The sequence below is a fragment of the Asterias rubens genome, chromosome 13 (genome assembly GCF_902459465.1).
Source record: "Asterias rubens chromosome 13, eAstRub1.3, whole genome shotgun sequence".
In the NCBI taxonomy this organism is placed as follows: Eukaryota; Metazoa; Echinodermata; class Asteroidea; order Forcipulatida; family Asteriidae; genus Asterias; species Asterias rubens.
Window position 1 is genome coordinate 6,431,800 of NC_047074.1, and position 16,694 is coordinate 6,448,493.

At 40.7% G+C, this 16,694-nt stretch overlaps 1 protein-coding gene across 1 annotated transcript; it reads left to right on the top strand.

The window, feature by feature from the left end:
• Positions 1-1,122: 1,122 nt before the first annotated feature.
• On the top strand, positions 1,123-10,765 carry LOC117298259 (cytochrome P450 2U1-like). The gene is made up of 3 exons (XM_033781399.1): positions 1,123-1,668; positions 6,879-7,838; positions 8,649-10,765. The coding sequence occupies exons 1-3, from the start codon at positions 1,308-1,310 to the stop codon at positions 8,831-8,833; spliced, it is 1,506 nt and encodes a 501-aa protein (XP_033637290.1). The 5' UTR covers positions 1,123-1,307; the 3' UTR covers positions 8,834-10,765.
• The last annotated feature ends 5,929 nt before the right edge of the window (positions 10,766-16,694 follow it).

Genomic DNA, 16,694 nt, shown 5'->3' on the forward strand with positions numbered 1-16,694 from the left:
ACTACTGGCCAGCAACGTACAATGCTCAGTGACGCACTCACTCGAACGACTCATTTGGAAGTCTAGTCAACCTTCCGCCTTTTCGGTATACATGTAGTGTCACTGGTTCCCCTGCGCTTTGCACATGTTAAAATGGAACGTGCTGCTGGGACCAGTTAAGCAACCATGGGCTCGTGGCTGGTTCCAAAATGGTCGACCAAGGTAGTCAACCAATGTTCGACCAGCCTGGGTTCGAGTGCAAAATGGTCAACCTAATTTACATAGTTAACCCCTTGTGTACACTCGATCTTGCACTATGACTTTCCTATGCCCATGAAACAAGACATAGCTCCGCCACTGGATGGACAACCTATAAGACATCACTAATTCATTGGGCAAATGAAACAATTAAGACATGGCTCCAAAATGGACCATTGTGGCATATTATGATTCAATGCATGCACAAGTCCAATCATTTCAAATGCACTGAATCTGGCATGGCAATTGCTGTAGCCGAGTATGTGTTATCCGCGGAGAGTGAGAGAGAGGGGGATCGAGGGGGAAGGGGAGAGCAACTCCAGTTCCCCGGCATGGATATCTATACTTTTACCTTCAACATTACATACCAACGTGACAGTTTGAACTAACAAAGAATCAGTGAGATGGTAGACAATTCTGTTATAATACCGTGTGCTTCGATATACGCTATACATAAAATCAAGGAATGTCCCGAGTTTTAGGCGGTTTTTAAACCGCCAACAATTAAAACGTTTTTAAAAGTCACTCAAAATGAATGATGTCGCATGACACCATTACACGTATCAATAGGAATCAACTGTTTAAAAGCTTGTCTCGACGGGCGAGCTTATACACACATAAATGCACCCACAGTGCACCTAAATTTAAAGGTCGAGGCACCTAGACTACTATTGAAAAATAATTGGTATTCATATTGCATTCAGAGGGAGCATAGCCCCCTCGTATTGTTATTGATGGGGGCTACTTGCACCATTATTCTTCGTCAATAAGTTCAACGGTGCATAAATTGCGCGTAGCACCCTGACGGTGCTACTTTGGGAACATGCCACACTTTAACAAAGACAGATGGGAACCTTTTCATTGGTAGTGCACCCATAAAAACGATGTGGCATTACCCTGTATCTTTTTCTGCTACCTTCACCTTCACACATCGTTGAATTAGGCATTCTATAGAAACATTCAACTTATTATTGGCGCCATACTCGAGGATACGCACAGTCCCTCTTAGAGATCAATTAAATTATTTTGTTTCAGAAAATATAATAACTATCAATTTACAAAAGTTTATCATGGGAGATGAAATCTGGAAATACTCTTGGTTACCACTTGTGGTATTTTTGGCAGTCTGTGTAGTTGTTCTGATCAGCAGTTTGGTTCAGTCAAACAAAAAGAGCTGGCAGCAGCAGCTACCACCAGGTCCAAAAGGATGGCCTCTACTTGGAAGCATCGGTCACCTCTGTGGAAAAGATAGAAATTCGTTTCTGTCTCGTATGGTAGAGAAATATGGAGCGATATTTACTTTGAGTCTTGGATCCAGAAAAGTAGTAGTTGTTAACTCACATGATATCATGAGGAAAATATTGCTGGATGGGCACGTGCTGAGCGAACGGGCACCGATTGAATCCCTCGATAGTTACTTCCAAGGAAGAGGTAAGTCTTATCTTTACACTAAATGCCAACTTGTCAATAATCACATCATGCTAATCAGAAAGTAGGGAGTCTATAATCCACTCAGACAAATTGACGCAAACTATATGACTGAACTGTCAACAACCCGTTTCAAGAACAGCATTTAATGCTCAAGTTATTACAGGTGAAAGCATCGCACTGTATAAGCTATCTAATAATCTGTTAGTTATTTAAGTTCGAAGATTAAACAAGAAATATTGCACATGTCTCTTAAAATGTTACTGTACTAATGTAATGAAACATCAGTCTATGGTAGGCTTCTATATGTTTATATATTTGATCCCTTTTATGTAACATACATTATTTTTTAGACACAAGTAAAAGAAATATACCATAATCAAATCAAAATTAATTTTTAACTTTCACTGTGTTTTGCAAACGTGTAATGGAATAAAATTGTTATTAAAAAAGCACACTGTACCCTCATTAAGGAGTATACTAAATCAAGAGGCATACCAGTTTGGGGTTAAAGACACTGGACACTATTGGTAATTGTCAATGACAAGTCTTCTCACTTGTATCTCAACATATGCATAAAATAACAAACCTGTTATTGTTGCGAGATAATAATGAGAGAAAAACACCCTTGTCACACCCTTGTCACACGAAGTTGTGTGCTTTTCAGATGCTTTATTTCGAGACCTCAAATTCTAAATCTGAGGTTTCGATATAAAATTCATGGTAAATTACTTCTTTCTTTAAAACTACGTTCACTTCAGAGGGAGCCGTTTCTCAGAATGTTTTATACTATCAACCTCTCCCCATTACTTGTTACCAATTAAGGTTTTATGCTGATAATTATTTTGAGTAATTACCAATAGTGTCCACTGCCTTTAATAAAGTCTGTAATTTCCAAAGGCTACCATAATACACTACTTGTATTACAAGTTCTCAAGGATGGAAAAACAACGGGATGGCAACTGTTTTTCCCACACAAATGCAAACCGCATCTTGACTTACTTTGTATCCATTCGCAGCAGGGTTTTCATATTAAAAATTAAAAACTAAATAAAAACGGCACTTATGTACTGAAATAAATGCAGCAGGGGCCTATGTTATTTTGTTTGTTTGTTATTTATTTATGTGTTTAAGAAGGGAGATGGGTTTGTCATTCCTTTAAAGCCATTATACACTTCCGGTAAACAGTATTGTCCAAGTCCCACACTTCGTGTATCACAACTTATATATAAAATAACAAACCTGTGAAAAGTTAGGCTCAATCGGTCAACGAAATCGGGAGAAAATAACGGGAAAACCCACTCCTGTTTCCGCACGTTTGAGAGATAATAATGACAGAAAAAACAGTCTTGTCACACGAATTTATTGTGTGCTTTCAGATGCTTGATTTCGAGACCTCAAAATCTAATTCTGAGGTCTCGAAATCAAATACGTGGAAAATTCCCTCTTTATCGAAAACTATGGCACTTCAGAGGGAAACGTTTTATACTATCAACAGCTCCACATTACTTGTACCAAATGAGGTTTCATGCTAATAATTAGTTGAGTAATTACCAATAGTATCCACTGCATGGAATGTGTGATTGTATTTGTATTCGTAACCTCTGACCCACTGGCATCCATTTAGTCATGTAGGACAAGTGGTGAACGTGACTGACGAACTCCCATTTCTTTGCATGAGCAATAGTCGATTATTGTGGTTTAATATGGTTCCGGTTATTGGTTGTACATGTCCTTTGTATTACCGTCTCTATTAGTCGATTCCCTGTTATGCATTGGTGTGTGGAAAGGGCCGGGTAGTTAGTATCGAATAAATGCGGCTTGCTCAGGCGAGTTTGGGGAGACAGTTCGCTCGGCCCCCAGCGGCCAGGGTATATCCAGGATCGCTGGGACGGGCTAATCAGCTTGCACAGATTCTTGTTCAGGAAGTACGTCATGCGTGCAGTGCTTTTTTTCTATGGTGCAGTGTAAGTGTGATGCATGATGGGACTGAGCATTTTCGGGATTAACCAATGAGCCCGCTTGATACGCTTGCCGGCCCTTCCCAAGCGCTGGGGACGAACGAAAGTAGACAGTGGCTGGGTACGTTTGGATATACCTTGAAGAAATAAGATAAACATCCATGCTTTCAATTAGATCGTGTAGAAGAAAGCAACCTTTTTGAGAAAAACAAGTTGTTATTATTATAACACCCCTTACCAATATTCTGCCTTTTCATTGGTTTAGAGCGCGTCACATGATATGTCTTAGTTTTACTAGACGACGGCCGTGTGATAGTGCATCGGTTTGCCGTGCGCTAGTCCGAAGACTATCACACGGCGTGCAGTACCCACACGTCCGTTGCGTGTACGAGGATGATAAATTAATAGTCTGTAACCATTTCGGATTACATGACACTACAAGCAGCACTGTCAGTAAAAGTTTTTGCAATCTGTATTCGCGTCGTCTGTGGATTGTAGCATTCAGGTCTGTAACTTACAGTATTTAGAAATGTGTTGGGTGTTATAAAACAAATATTCACTGCTTTTACTCGTGCAATGGTTAAAACTATGACTCGACTCCCTCGGTGATCCCCGGAGCGTTTTGACCATAGCACTTGAAGCAGTCAATATTTGTATACTAGCATATGGCTTGCTATCTACCTGTTCCTGTAGTGTATTGTAGACAGCTTACCAAATCTCCAAAAAGGGACAGTTGAAAACGCAGTGATGGTCTAGTATAATTTTGTCAGCTTGGATCAATCAATTACACTTGGAGAGATCCATCGTTTCATTTTCTTTTAATATTGAAATTGTCTCACTGCGGCATATTTCTTATTCATTCGACTTTAAAGGCAGTGGACACTATTGGTAATTACGCAATCTAATTATTGGCATAAAACCTTACTTGGTAACGAGTAATGGGGAGCTGTTGATAGTATAAAACATTGTGTGAAACGGCAGAATATGAAAGTAGTTTTCGAGTTCCACTAACTTGATTTCGAGACCTCAAAATCTCGAAATCAATCATCTGAAAACACACAACTTCGTTTGACAAGGGTGTTTTTCTTTCATTTTATCTCGCAACTTCGACGACCAATTTGAGCTCAAATTTTCACTGGTTTGTTATTTTGTGCATAATGTTAAGATACACAAAGCGCGAAGACTTTGACACTTACCAATAGTATTCAGTGTCTTTAATGCTCATTTAGTGAAGCCTGATGAGTTCTCGGCATTTTCCAAACTCTGCGACTTCCAATCTGTTCATCTCTGCAAAACATGTTTCATGGTCCCAGTCGCTGCGATTATACGCATGAAAAACAGTTTTACCATTATTAATTACTGACAATAACACAGTCTACAATATTATTCATTGTTTTGTTTCATCAGATTTAAGCATGGGAATGTGCCGGTGGTAGGTGTTTTACATAATCAGTGGGGCAAAAGAAATACTAAGGTTGTTGTTATATTATTTGTTAGTACATTATATTTAAAAATGATTTTTGGGGTTGAACAAAGAATTGACTAGAGTGGGATGCTATCTAGCCCTATATTGGCGGTGTCCCTATTTTGTCAATATCTTTGTTCGGGGGTGCCAGTCAGAAGCCATACAACCGTTAACTGCCGTGTAGCCAGGGATCACACCCAAATTACGATACAACCTGGGAAGCGGCAGCTAGGGGATCACCTTAAGGGGATGCGACTTTTTGTTTCAGATATCAATATAAACCACAAGGGAAACTGACTGGGTAAATTTGTAAATTATTTTGGGGGTTGAACAAAGAATTCACTAGAGTGGGATTCGAACCAACGACCTCCGGATTAACGTGCCGGCGCTCTACCAACTGAGCTATCTAGGTCACCCCAAGTGACCCACTCTACAAGCAGGGCACTGGGGGCTGACTGGGGTGAGCCCCGTCAAAGCTCTTCGAACATACCGGGGCAGACCGGCGACGACCCAGGGTTGCTAAACGAACGCACCCATAGAGCACCGAGGGGGCCGACCATTTCCACACGCGCTGGGTGTCACCAAATCGCATAATGTACGAGAGAACCGAGGTATATATGGGTGCGTTCGTTTAGCTTCCCGGCCCTGGGTCGGCCCGCAGTGCTCACTCCGGTGAGCCCCTGACAAGAGCTAATCGAACAATCACACTCGCCCTCTCGTGGTGACGGCATGCTCCTCAAGTGACGCATTCCATAAGCAGGGCTCTGGGGGCTGATAACCGGGTGAGCCCCGTCAAAGCTATTCGAACGTACCGGGGCAAACCGGGGTCGACACGCTGGTTTTGGATGCCGGTCTCTGGCGTTATTCACGAGCCTCGAAGAATGACGTCAGACGTTCAGGCTAATGATAGGGTAACCTGAACATCTGACGTCATCCTTCGAGGCTCGTGAATAACGCCAGAGACCGGCATCTAAAACCGATGTGTAATTTGACCTTTGACCTCCCCCATTTCACATGGAAATACGCGACGACAGGCGGTAGTACTGTGTGTACTGGGTGCGTTCGTTTAGCTTCCCTGGGTCGACCCCGGTGTGTGGCGGTTTTTTTTTCCAGGACGAACGTGTGCAGATAATTACCCACGTTCGTCCTAGGAAAAAAAACCACCACACACCCAGGAATGCTAAACGAACGCACCCATTGTTTGGGCATGGAAAGCTCATGTCGCTGCACGTATCCAATGATATCATTGTATCCAATGGAATTACTGGATCTAGCGGCGGGGACCTTTCTTTGGGTGCGTTCGTGTAGCTTCCCTGGGTCGACCCGGTCTGCCCCGGTACGTTCGAATAGCTTTGACGGGACTCACCCGGGTCAGCCCCCAGTGCCCTGCTTGTGGAGTGGGTCACTTGGGGGTGACCTGAGGTGCATGCCGTCACCACAAGAGGGCGAATGTGATCGTTCGATTAGCTCTTGTCAGTGGCTCACCCGAGCGAGCACCGCGGGGTAGACCCAGGGAAGCTAAACGAACGCACCCTTTATCATTGCGGATAAGAACAGGGGTCCAGTTTAATGATAGGGCCTCACCTCGATGAGGGCGCTGTTTGAGTCTTGTGACATCACGTGCAACGGGTCCATGGGAAACGGTGTCGGTTGGTGCTAAAATAAAATTGAACAGAATTGGGGTCTTGAAGGTTTTACTACGTCCTGTAAAAGAAGGTGCTCGTGAACAGTTTACACGCAGATGGATAATTAATTAGTATTTGTATTGTTTGCAATCATTTATGCAGGAATAGCAGGCGCGAAGTACAGCAAAGACTGGCAGGAAATCAGACGCTTCACACATGACATCTTCCGCAAGTTGGGGGTTGGCCGACGACACTTTGAAACATCCATCCTTTCTGAATTAGATCACATGATGTCCGACATTGAAAAGCGATGCAAAAATAAAGAAGAGTTTGATCCAATGACTGTATTCAGTAATGCCACTGCTAATGTTATTGGCTCAGTGGTGATTGGGCAACGGCTCAATAACAATCATGCATTCGAGAAAATGAAGTCTGCTCTACATCGCTGCTTACGTCTCTTCCAATATGGAGGCACTTCCACATTTCTGCCATTCATGCGATATCTACCAACTCTGCCAGGGCTGAAAGCATTCTACACGACTATGGACACCCTCATTAATTATCACAAGACTTTGATCAATAAACGTAAAATTTATGCCAAAGAATGTGATCAACCAACAAACATAATCGACGCGTACCTCAAACAGATCTGTACAAATGAACAATCGCCCTCACCATTCAACGAAGACTCACTGGCCTATGTGATCAATGATCTGTTCATAGCTGGGACAGAAACTTCAGCCACTGTCTTGACATGGGCAGTCCTGTATTTAATCATACGCCCACATATTCAGGAGAAGGTTCACAAAGAAATCGACACCCAAGTCCCGGGAGGACAACCAGTAACCATTGCTGATAAACCCAAGTTACCTTACACTCAGGCTGTGATACTGGAGAGTCTTAGGTATGGTAGCGTTGCTCCAGCTGTAATGCGCGCAACAACTCAAGACACGACCATTGCTGGCTATAATATCCCACGTGGGACATTTGTCATGTTAAACTACTATTACACCAACTTTGATCCAGCTTTGTGGACAGACCACAATGAGTTCAAGCCTGAACGTTTCCTTGACTCAGAGGGCCAGCTGGTTGACCGAAAGGAACTCATCCCATTTAGCATTGGTAAGAAGTCTTCTGTTAGTGTGTCTGCCCTCTAGGTTGTGTTTTCGAACTGAAAATAAACATTATTTCGTTGGCCACTCAATAGCAATTCGATCTAACGATAACATTAGTTTGTGGTAACGACATTTTTTGAGGGATCGAAATCATTAATTTGATTAATTCGAGGGTACGAATTTTATTTGTTTAGATTGTTTATTTCTCCTGACGTATCTTCACTCGGTTGCAAGTAAACTTGCAGCGCAACCATAGTCGTTCCAACTTGTTCCATACTTTTGATTCAAACACTTTCAATCTTGGCTGTGCTCCGTGGTCATAATGGGTTGATGTGGCTGGCAGCTGAATGCGCCCTTGCATGCCTGCTTCTCGAACACGTTGTAGCCGCGTCCTTCGCAATTCAGCTCTTTGGCTGCGAGTAAGGACGATTAGCCCCCCAAATTATTATTATAATAATCTTTTCACCTCTATGAATATTTTGCTTTGACTGATGAAGTCAACTTTGCAGTCGGTTTTGTGATAATAGTTTTGTTAGTGCTGCCTGGTTAATGATTGTTGACCCCGACAATAACCAGGCTCATGAACCAGGTGAAATTTTGTTTTCAAACAACATCTCACTCTCATATAAATGGAATTTTAAAATGCTTTTCATCTGGTCCATAAAATGTTTGGTCAATATCCTTCTTCTTAAACCCTAAATCCATGCAATAATAGCGGTATGCCCTTGCTTGGTGTTAGGTTTACAGTTGATTGTTGATGCACCGTTTACGCAGACGAATATTGTATTAATATTATGCTCTTTTCCTTTCATTTTAGGACGACGCAATTGTCTCGGTGAAAGCCTTGCCAAAATGGAGATTTTTCTGTTCTTCACCAATCTGGTAAAGTCATATCACTTTGAGCCAACAGAGGGCGCTGTACTTACATCAGATGAGCAACCAGGATTGTCTCGCATTCCCAAATCATTTAAAGTTCGTGTGATAGACCGTCACAGCTTGTAAACACAGCATGCATCAACGATATCGCCATCGCGGAAAACTCTGGTGTCTATCTCGAGTCATTCAAACCGGGGCCGAGTGTGCCATTTGCCCCCTCGGTGCCATTTGCCCCCTCGGTTGAACAAAATGCCATGAACCCCGTCACGTCAATTTGTTGATCATTTCGTCTAGTTACCGTTATTTTTCGTCTATTTCTGCGTTCCATTGCATAGAAATCAGCAATTCATAGAATTAGGCTAATGTAAAAATGAAGTTTAATTTGACGTAAACATCATAAATAACGCTAAGCATCACTTCAAAACCCACTGTATTGCATTTTGAAGACGTGTGTTATTGTTTTACAAACATTACTGAATGTCTTCAATGACAAAAGCTCGGTTAACTTTTATTTAGCAACTGCGACGCAGTGGTTATTGCTCAAAATTACTTCACACTCAAATCACGTGAAACATGCTCCATATACGGAGCATGTGTTTCACGTGATTTGAGAAATTCACATTTTTTTTGGTCACGATTTGATTGAATCTGTTTGTCGGTATGCGCTCAGGAGTCGGGTAGGCGACGGGATGAGTGAATCCCGATTAGCGAATTCTCTGCTTATACTTACTTTATATTTTTTTTTATATTATTAATTAAGCATATAAGCGTATTTCACCGCTAACAAGGAAAAACGGGGGCAATTTTACGGACATGTGCTCCATGCATCACGTCAATCGCTCCGTTTGCTTAGAGCCATAATCAAAGATGTGGAAAGTTAACCTGCCTTTTCCCGTGCGCTATGGCGGATGTGTTAATGAGTCCCTTCAGGCAATTCTTTACATCCAATACTGACGCAGCGTTGTGTAGTGACTACCCCAAGGGAGTCTATTGTAAAGCACTATTACAGGAACTCAGTATATAACATTTACTGCTCCGTGTGTAAGTTCACCAGAAAATCACTACTTTCATCGAAGGCACTCCTTTGCAAAACATCGAGTGCAAGGCGATTTGAAAAACATATTGTTTAACAGCTGTACATATTAAACCTTTGAGAAAATCTATCCCGCACATCCTCAAAGGGCTTCAATTTCTTAGAAGATATCAGCGTGATGGTTATTATCCAACAGGATATTATTATTTAGACTTATGGACAAGTCGTAAATAGTCTTCCGCGGTGAGATAGTCAAGTTGTGGCGGTGCTCTCACGAGATCACTGCTCTCACGAGATCACTGCGAATTGCTGGTTGCCGATTCTACTCCCTACTTAAACCCTACTGTCTACTCCCTACTTAAATGGGAGTGTAGTCATGGGGGCAGTAGTCTCGCACGGCCATCAGCTCTCGCGAGAATACCGCGGGAATGGCGGGAGATTTAGAATGGAGTCGGAACGCTATCACCGCGACAGACATTTAACAACTAGCAATGGACATACAATGCAAAAATTAATGCTATCATTTTAATGATAGAACTGATAAGTAACCAGTTTCTTGAATGAGATGAGTTCCTTTTATACTTTGTCAAGATGGTCGGGGGGGGGGGGTCGTCCATGAGTGTCAGGGTGTTTATGTAGCCCTGATGGTCTTATACTAACTTTCGTATACAGTATCTTTGTAGAGGAAGAGTCATATATAGGGCTAGGTGTTTATGTACCTTTTACTGTAAATTTGATACAAATTTGCTTCCATTTACTTTGCAAATCATTATATCTTCTCCATTTCTAGCGGTTTTGTGGAAATAAATAAATATTAAGTACATGCGGCATATTTAGATACATTATCGCACAGCACTGGTGATATTATTGGAATTGTATTTGGTGATATTGAGGTTTACATCAAGTATGTAGTTAAGTCTCGTGAAGAAATCATTCCCACAGACTCTGGAAAGCAATGAGTACACCCTTATACGCCTCTCTTAATATTATGCACGACGTCATAATTCTTCCCCAAATGAGGCTATGGGCGCACGTTGCCCATCACTTGCAGTGGCTGAGCCCATCGCCTCGTTTTGAGTTAGCATTGTGACATACCTCATGCATAAATACTAAGAGAGGCGTGAAGGCCTATACACGCGATAACACATCAGTGTACGGGTTCTTTCAATGATGCAATTAGCCCAGCCCCCTCATCCATTAAAACTATACGTGCTATAATATGTGTTATAGTGTGAACGATATTATAATACAGTCATGTACTTTGTTTTACATGTAGGCCCTATTACACTGATGTGTGAGGTGTATATTGCTCAATGATTTCCCGAGTACCGTACAAAAAGGCTATGCAACACTGATGTTCTTTATCACGTGACCCCAAATCATCCATTAAAACCCTAAGCACTGTCCAGAAGAGAAGACCCCTCGATCCACTTAACGAAAGTAGAGTCTATTATCCAAACCTCACAAACTGTTTCTACAACAACTTTTGTCGAAAATCCGTTGGTTGCTTTGCTACCCGTCACCAGTTCAGTTCTTCCTCCTGCATCAAGCAAACTTCAGGTTTAATAGTCTTGTCTTAGGCTCTTTACGCAAGCACCGACCCGCTCTGAATTCACGAACTGCATATATACTGCACGGTATCCAGTTGGTCTACTTGATACCGTGAGGTCGAAGCATATGTTTTTTGAGGTTTCAACCTCGTACAACGAGGCCGAATATGTTGCGGCTTCGTTTATTACACGAGGTTCAGAAACCTCAGAAACCATGCTTCGACCCCACGGTATCAAGTACTGTTTTATGTACCGTGCAGCAGAGCGGGTCGGTGCTTGCGTAAAGAGCCTCGGACAAGACTGTTAAAACCTAAGTTAAGTAGGATTTGAAACTTTGCATGGTGGAAATAAGATATAGAAGAGTTTGCGGTAACACCATGTAATGACTATCTCTAAATGAGTTGGGGTGGTTCTGAAAAGAACCGTTGGATTAACTCGACGTTTCGATCAGTATGCTCTGATCGTCTTCTGGAGAATGACGATCAGAGCATACTGATCGAAACGTCGAGTTAATCCAACGGTTCTTTTCAGAACCACCCAAACTCATTTAGAGATAGTCATTTTATGGTGTTACCGCAAACTCTTCTATAAAACCTAAGTTAAGTTTGCTTGATGCAGGAGGAAGAACTGAACTGGTGACGGGTAGTAAAGCAACCTAAGGATTTTCAACCAAAGTTTGTGAGGTTTGGACAATAGACTCTACTTTCGCTAAATGTATCGAGGGGTCTTCTCATATCAACTTCACTGCCACTGAGTGATCTCGACCGTTCCACTTGCTCAACTTCACTGCCACTGAGTAATCTCGACCGTTCCACTTGCTCAACTTCACTGCCACTGAGTGATCTCGACCGTTCCACGTGCTCAACTTCACTGCCACTGAGTGATCTCGACCGTTCCACTTGCTCAACTTCACTGCCACTGAGTGATCTCGACCGTTCCACTTGCTCAACTTCACTGCCACTGAGTGATCTCGACCGTTCCACTTGCTCAACTTCACTGCCACTGAGTGATCTCGACCGTTCCACTTGCTCAACTTCACTGCCACTGAGTGATCTCGACCGTTCCACTTGCTCAACTTCACTGCCACTGAGTGATCTCGACCGTTCCACTTGCTCAACTTCACTGCCACTGAGTGATCTCGACCGTTCCACGTGCTCAACTTCACTGCCACTGAGTGATCTCGACCGTTCCACTTGCTCAACTTCACTGCCACTGAGTGATCTCGACCGTTCCACTTGCTCAACTTCACTGCCACTGAGTGATCTCGACCGTTCCACGTGCTCAACTTCACTGCCACTGAGTGATCTCGACCGTTCCACTTGCTCAACTTCACTGCCACTGAGTGATCTCGACCGTTCCACTTGCTCAACTTCACTGCCACTGAGTGATCTCGACCGTTCCACTTGCTCAACTTCACTGCCACTGAGTGATCTCGACCGTTCCACTTGCTCAACTTCACTGCCACTGAGTGATCTCGACCGTTCGACTTGCTTGCTTTTGTCATCACTAACTTCATATTCAAATTTCACACTTACAATTTTCCGGGAAAATTAGCACTGAGTTTGCTCAACTCTACTCCAAGCAAATGTGGGTGGAAACCAAGGACTTATTGATGTGGTGGGATTCGAACCCGCAACACATTGTCTTCCCAAATTCACTAAGACCGTCGATTGCATTACAAATACAAATATTTTGACTCGGTACAGACGTTAAAATTGATTTGCATTGTTTTAATGATGTATAAATTGTTCATTTGTTGGATAAACGGAACATCAAGCTACGTTGGTCCCAAACTCATCTCTTTCCACATGGATTATTCAATCGGCTTTCACTTTGTATTTGTAATAATTAATAATTTATAATAATAATAATAATACCAAGATAATGTGTTAATAGTGGTATAACATGCGTATATAAATAGACTATATATACAATACCGGTACAAACTTAAATCAGTATAACATATACATATAAAGTTACTAACACTACAAGTGAGAGAAGGCCCTGAAATGAGGGCAAGTTGAATGAAAGACCGATATAAAGGATTCTCTGGGAGGTATCCGGATGAGTAACTCAAGCCATTTAAATAGCAATTTGGTGTTAAGCCCCTTTAGCACACACCATACAAGTGCACATTCAACATTATATCAAAATCACTGAACGTAAACTGAACACATTATTGTACATATTATGATGAGGATGTCACAATATCTTGCAGTCCAGCTGCTTATCTAGATAACAATGGACTGTCCCATAGTACAAATAATCAATTAAGTAAGGCACTGACTATCACAAATACAAAGACAACAAATATAATAGGAATTGTCATTTCAAGATAAAACTGTGTTTGTAAAACGCAAGAGGGGATTTTCAACATTCTTGCAAATTTGTTTGCACTCGGACTTGTTTGTAATTTTGTCGCAATGGAAATCTATAATTGATCACATTTTATAGCAAACATGAAATTACTTATAAGAACTCATCTAATTGAAGAGCGACAACTATTGCGAACCGATCTTTAAGAAATAGAGGGTGTTTGTGTGGTTATTACGGCGTACACTATTTCTGTGACGTCACTCTATTGTTTCTCGTCCATTCTCCTTAACAGAATTGTTGTGAGAAAAACTTTGCAAATGGCCAAAAAGCATGTCTCTGCTTACCGTAAGCAAACAATCAGCGCAAACGGACGGGAATTCTGCGCTTACATCAAGCGAATTTCACCGATTATCGGGGAATTTGTGCTTCGCTCACACCACGGGTTCTATATTTCTGTTGCTCGTACAGCCATGATATTGGGCCCAGCAGACTCACAGAACGCAAAAAGCATTTTAGCCAGTCCACAGAATAGCAAACTAAAAACACATAACTCGAAGGGTTGATACTATCCAGGTGATTTCGCAGATTATAAATAATATTCCTGATAACAAGTATTATACCACTTTGTTATTATAATTAAGGAATTTATATCACTTAAAATTGTATAAATTAAGGAATTTATATTGTTTTAAAGGCAGTGGACACTATTGGTAATTACTCAAAATAATTATTAGCATAAAACCTCATTTGGTAACGAGTAATGGGGAGAGGTTGGTGGTATAAAACATTGTGAGAAACGGCTCCCTCTGAAGTGCCATAGTTTTCGAGAAAGAAGTAATTTTCCACGAATTTGATTTCGAAAACCTCAAGTTTAGAACTTGAGGTCTCGAAATCAACCTTCTAAACGCACACAACTTCGCGTGACAAGGGTATTTTTTCTTTCATCTCGCAAGTTCAATGAACGATTGAGCTCAAATTTTCACAGGTTTGTTATTTTATGCATATGTTGAGATACACCAACTGTGAAGGCTTGTCTTTGACAATTACCAATAGTGTCCACTGTCTTTAACAGCAATAATAAGGAATCTGTTCGAATATTTTCCTATTTTTGTGTAAAAAAACAACCTGTTTTTAGAAGTATTCTACAAATTGTTATTTGATAATATTTTGACACATTATAAGGTTGATGAAAAATTTATAAATACAATCAAATAGTTTTTAAGAATCAAGAAAAAGACCTGTTTACAAAACCAGGCTGTAAAAGTTCAGCAATGTAATCACACAAAATATTGAAATCCATTCAATTTTGAAACGAATGAAGAACTTCTTAACATGTTGTAATAGTTTTTATTAATGTTTATTCTTGTACTTTTATATAGGTTTTATGACGGGTTTTGTAAAATTTGTACTTTTTACTCCATAATGCCCTTTAATATGTGATTGTTTAAATTTTTAGATGTACTTAATTGTTACCATAGTTAACGGCAGTGGACACTATTGGTAATTTGTCAAAATAATTATTAGCATAAAACTTTTCTTGGTGACGAGTAATGGGGAGAGGTTGATGGTATAAAACATTGTGAGAAACGGCTCCCTCTGAAGTGCCATAGTTTCGAGAAAGAAGTAATTTCCGCGAATTATTTTGATTTCGAGACCTCAGATTCAGAACTTGTGGTCTCAACCATCTAAACGCACACAAGTTTATGTGACAAGGGTGTTTTTTCTTTCATTATTATCTCGCAAGTTCGATGATCGATTGAGCTCAAATTTTCACAGGTTTTTTATTTTATGCATATGTTGAGATACACCAACTGTGAAGGCTAGTCTTTGACAATTACCAATAGTGTCCACTGCCTTAAAGTGACCATTTCAGTTGCTGCCGCTGGTCATTGTTTGTATATACCAATTAGTAAATAAACACAGGAATAATCAGCTTTTGTTACACAGGTTCCGCAGAACAGTTAGTTTGTGGTACTAGCTTGTAATGGTAGGTTGCACTGAGTGAGTTCATTAAAATTCAAACCATTACTATAAGTTGTTTTTGTTGTCTTTTCTGGGAGGATTTTGCAATTGTCTGTTAGATTTTGATTATCAATATGCCTCAAAATGTGGATCTATTGAAAACGTAATCTTTCTGTTTATATTCATTATTAGTTTCAACATTATTGACTCATAAATTAGTAAAATGCATGATGTGATCAAAAGAACATAATCGTGCTAGGGTGCGGTTAATAAGTTTTTAAACAAACATTAACTGTAAACAAAACTAAATACTGTTGGAGTTTCTCATCGCCCGTCCTCCTGGGGGAAATAACACACAATTAAAAACAAAGTTTAACTAGGAATAAATGGGCTGAGCAGAATTATAACAAGACGGCGTTAGCAGAGTTGGGATTGGAAATGGGATCCATACAAGTTACAACACTCATTACCCCCATACAGATCAGATTAGCAAAGGCACCATTACAAGCTGGTTAACAGTTTGCATTGAAGCGTCTGAATACTAATCCGTCGTGTAGGAATTATTGTTCTTTCCTTGCAAAGAAGACAGAATCACGGTAAAATAAAACTCAACAACTTTATCTCTGGGAATATTATGAGCATAATTGATTTGTTCTTTGACTTGTGACATTGTTTTTAGGTAGTATTCCATACCAATGTCAACGTTGATTTGTTTAAAGTCAGTGGACACTTTTGGCAATTACTCAAAATAATTATTCGCATAAGACGGCTCCCTCTGAAGTGACGTAGTTTTTGAGAAAGAAATAATTGTCCACGAATTTGATTTCGAGACCTTAGATTTAGAATTTGAGGTCTCGAAATCAAGCATCTTAAAGCACACACATATGTGTGACAAGGGTGTTTGTTCTTTCATTAATATCTCGCAATTTTGACGACCAATTGAGCTCAAATTTTCACAGGTTTGTTCTTTTATGCATATGTTGAGATACACCAACTGTGAAGGCTAGTCTTTGACAATTACCAATAGTGTCCACTGCCTTTAACTGGATTTGATACTTTTAAGGCAAATCACCCCAATGTGTGTGTTTTTTGTTTTTTGTTTTTTTTAAGCAGACAATAGTTTCAA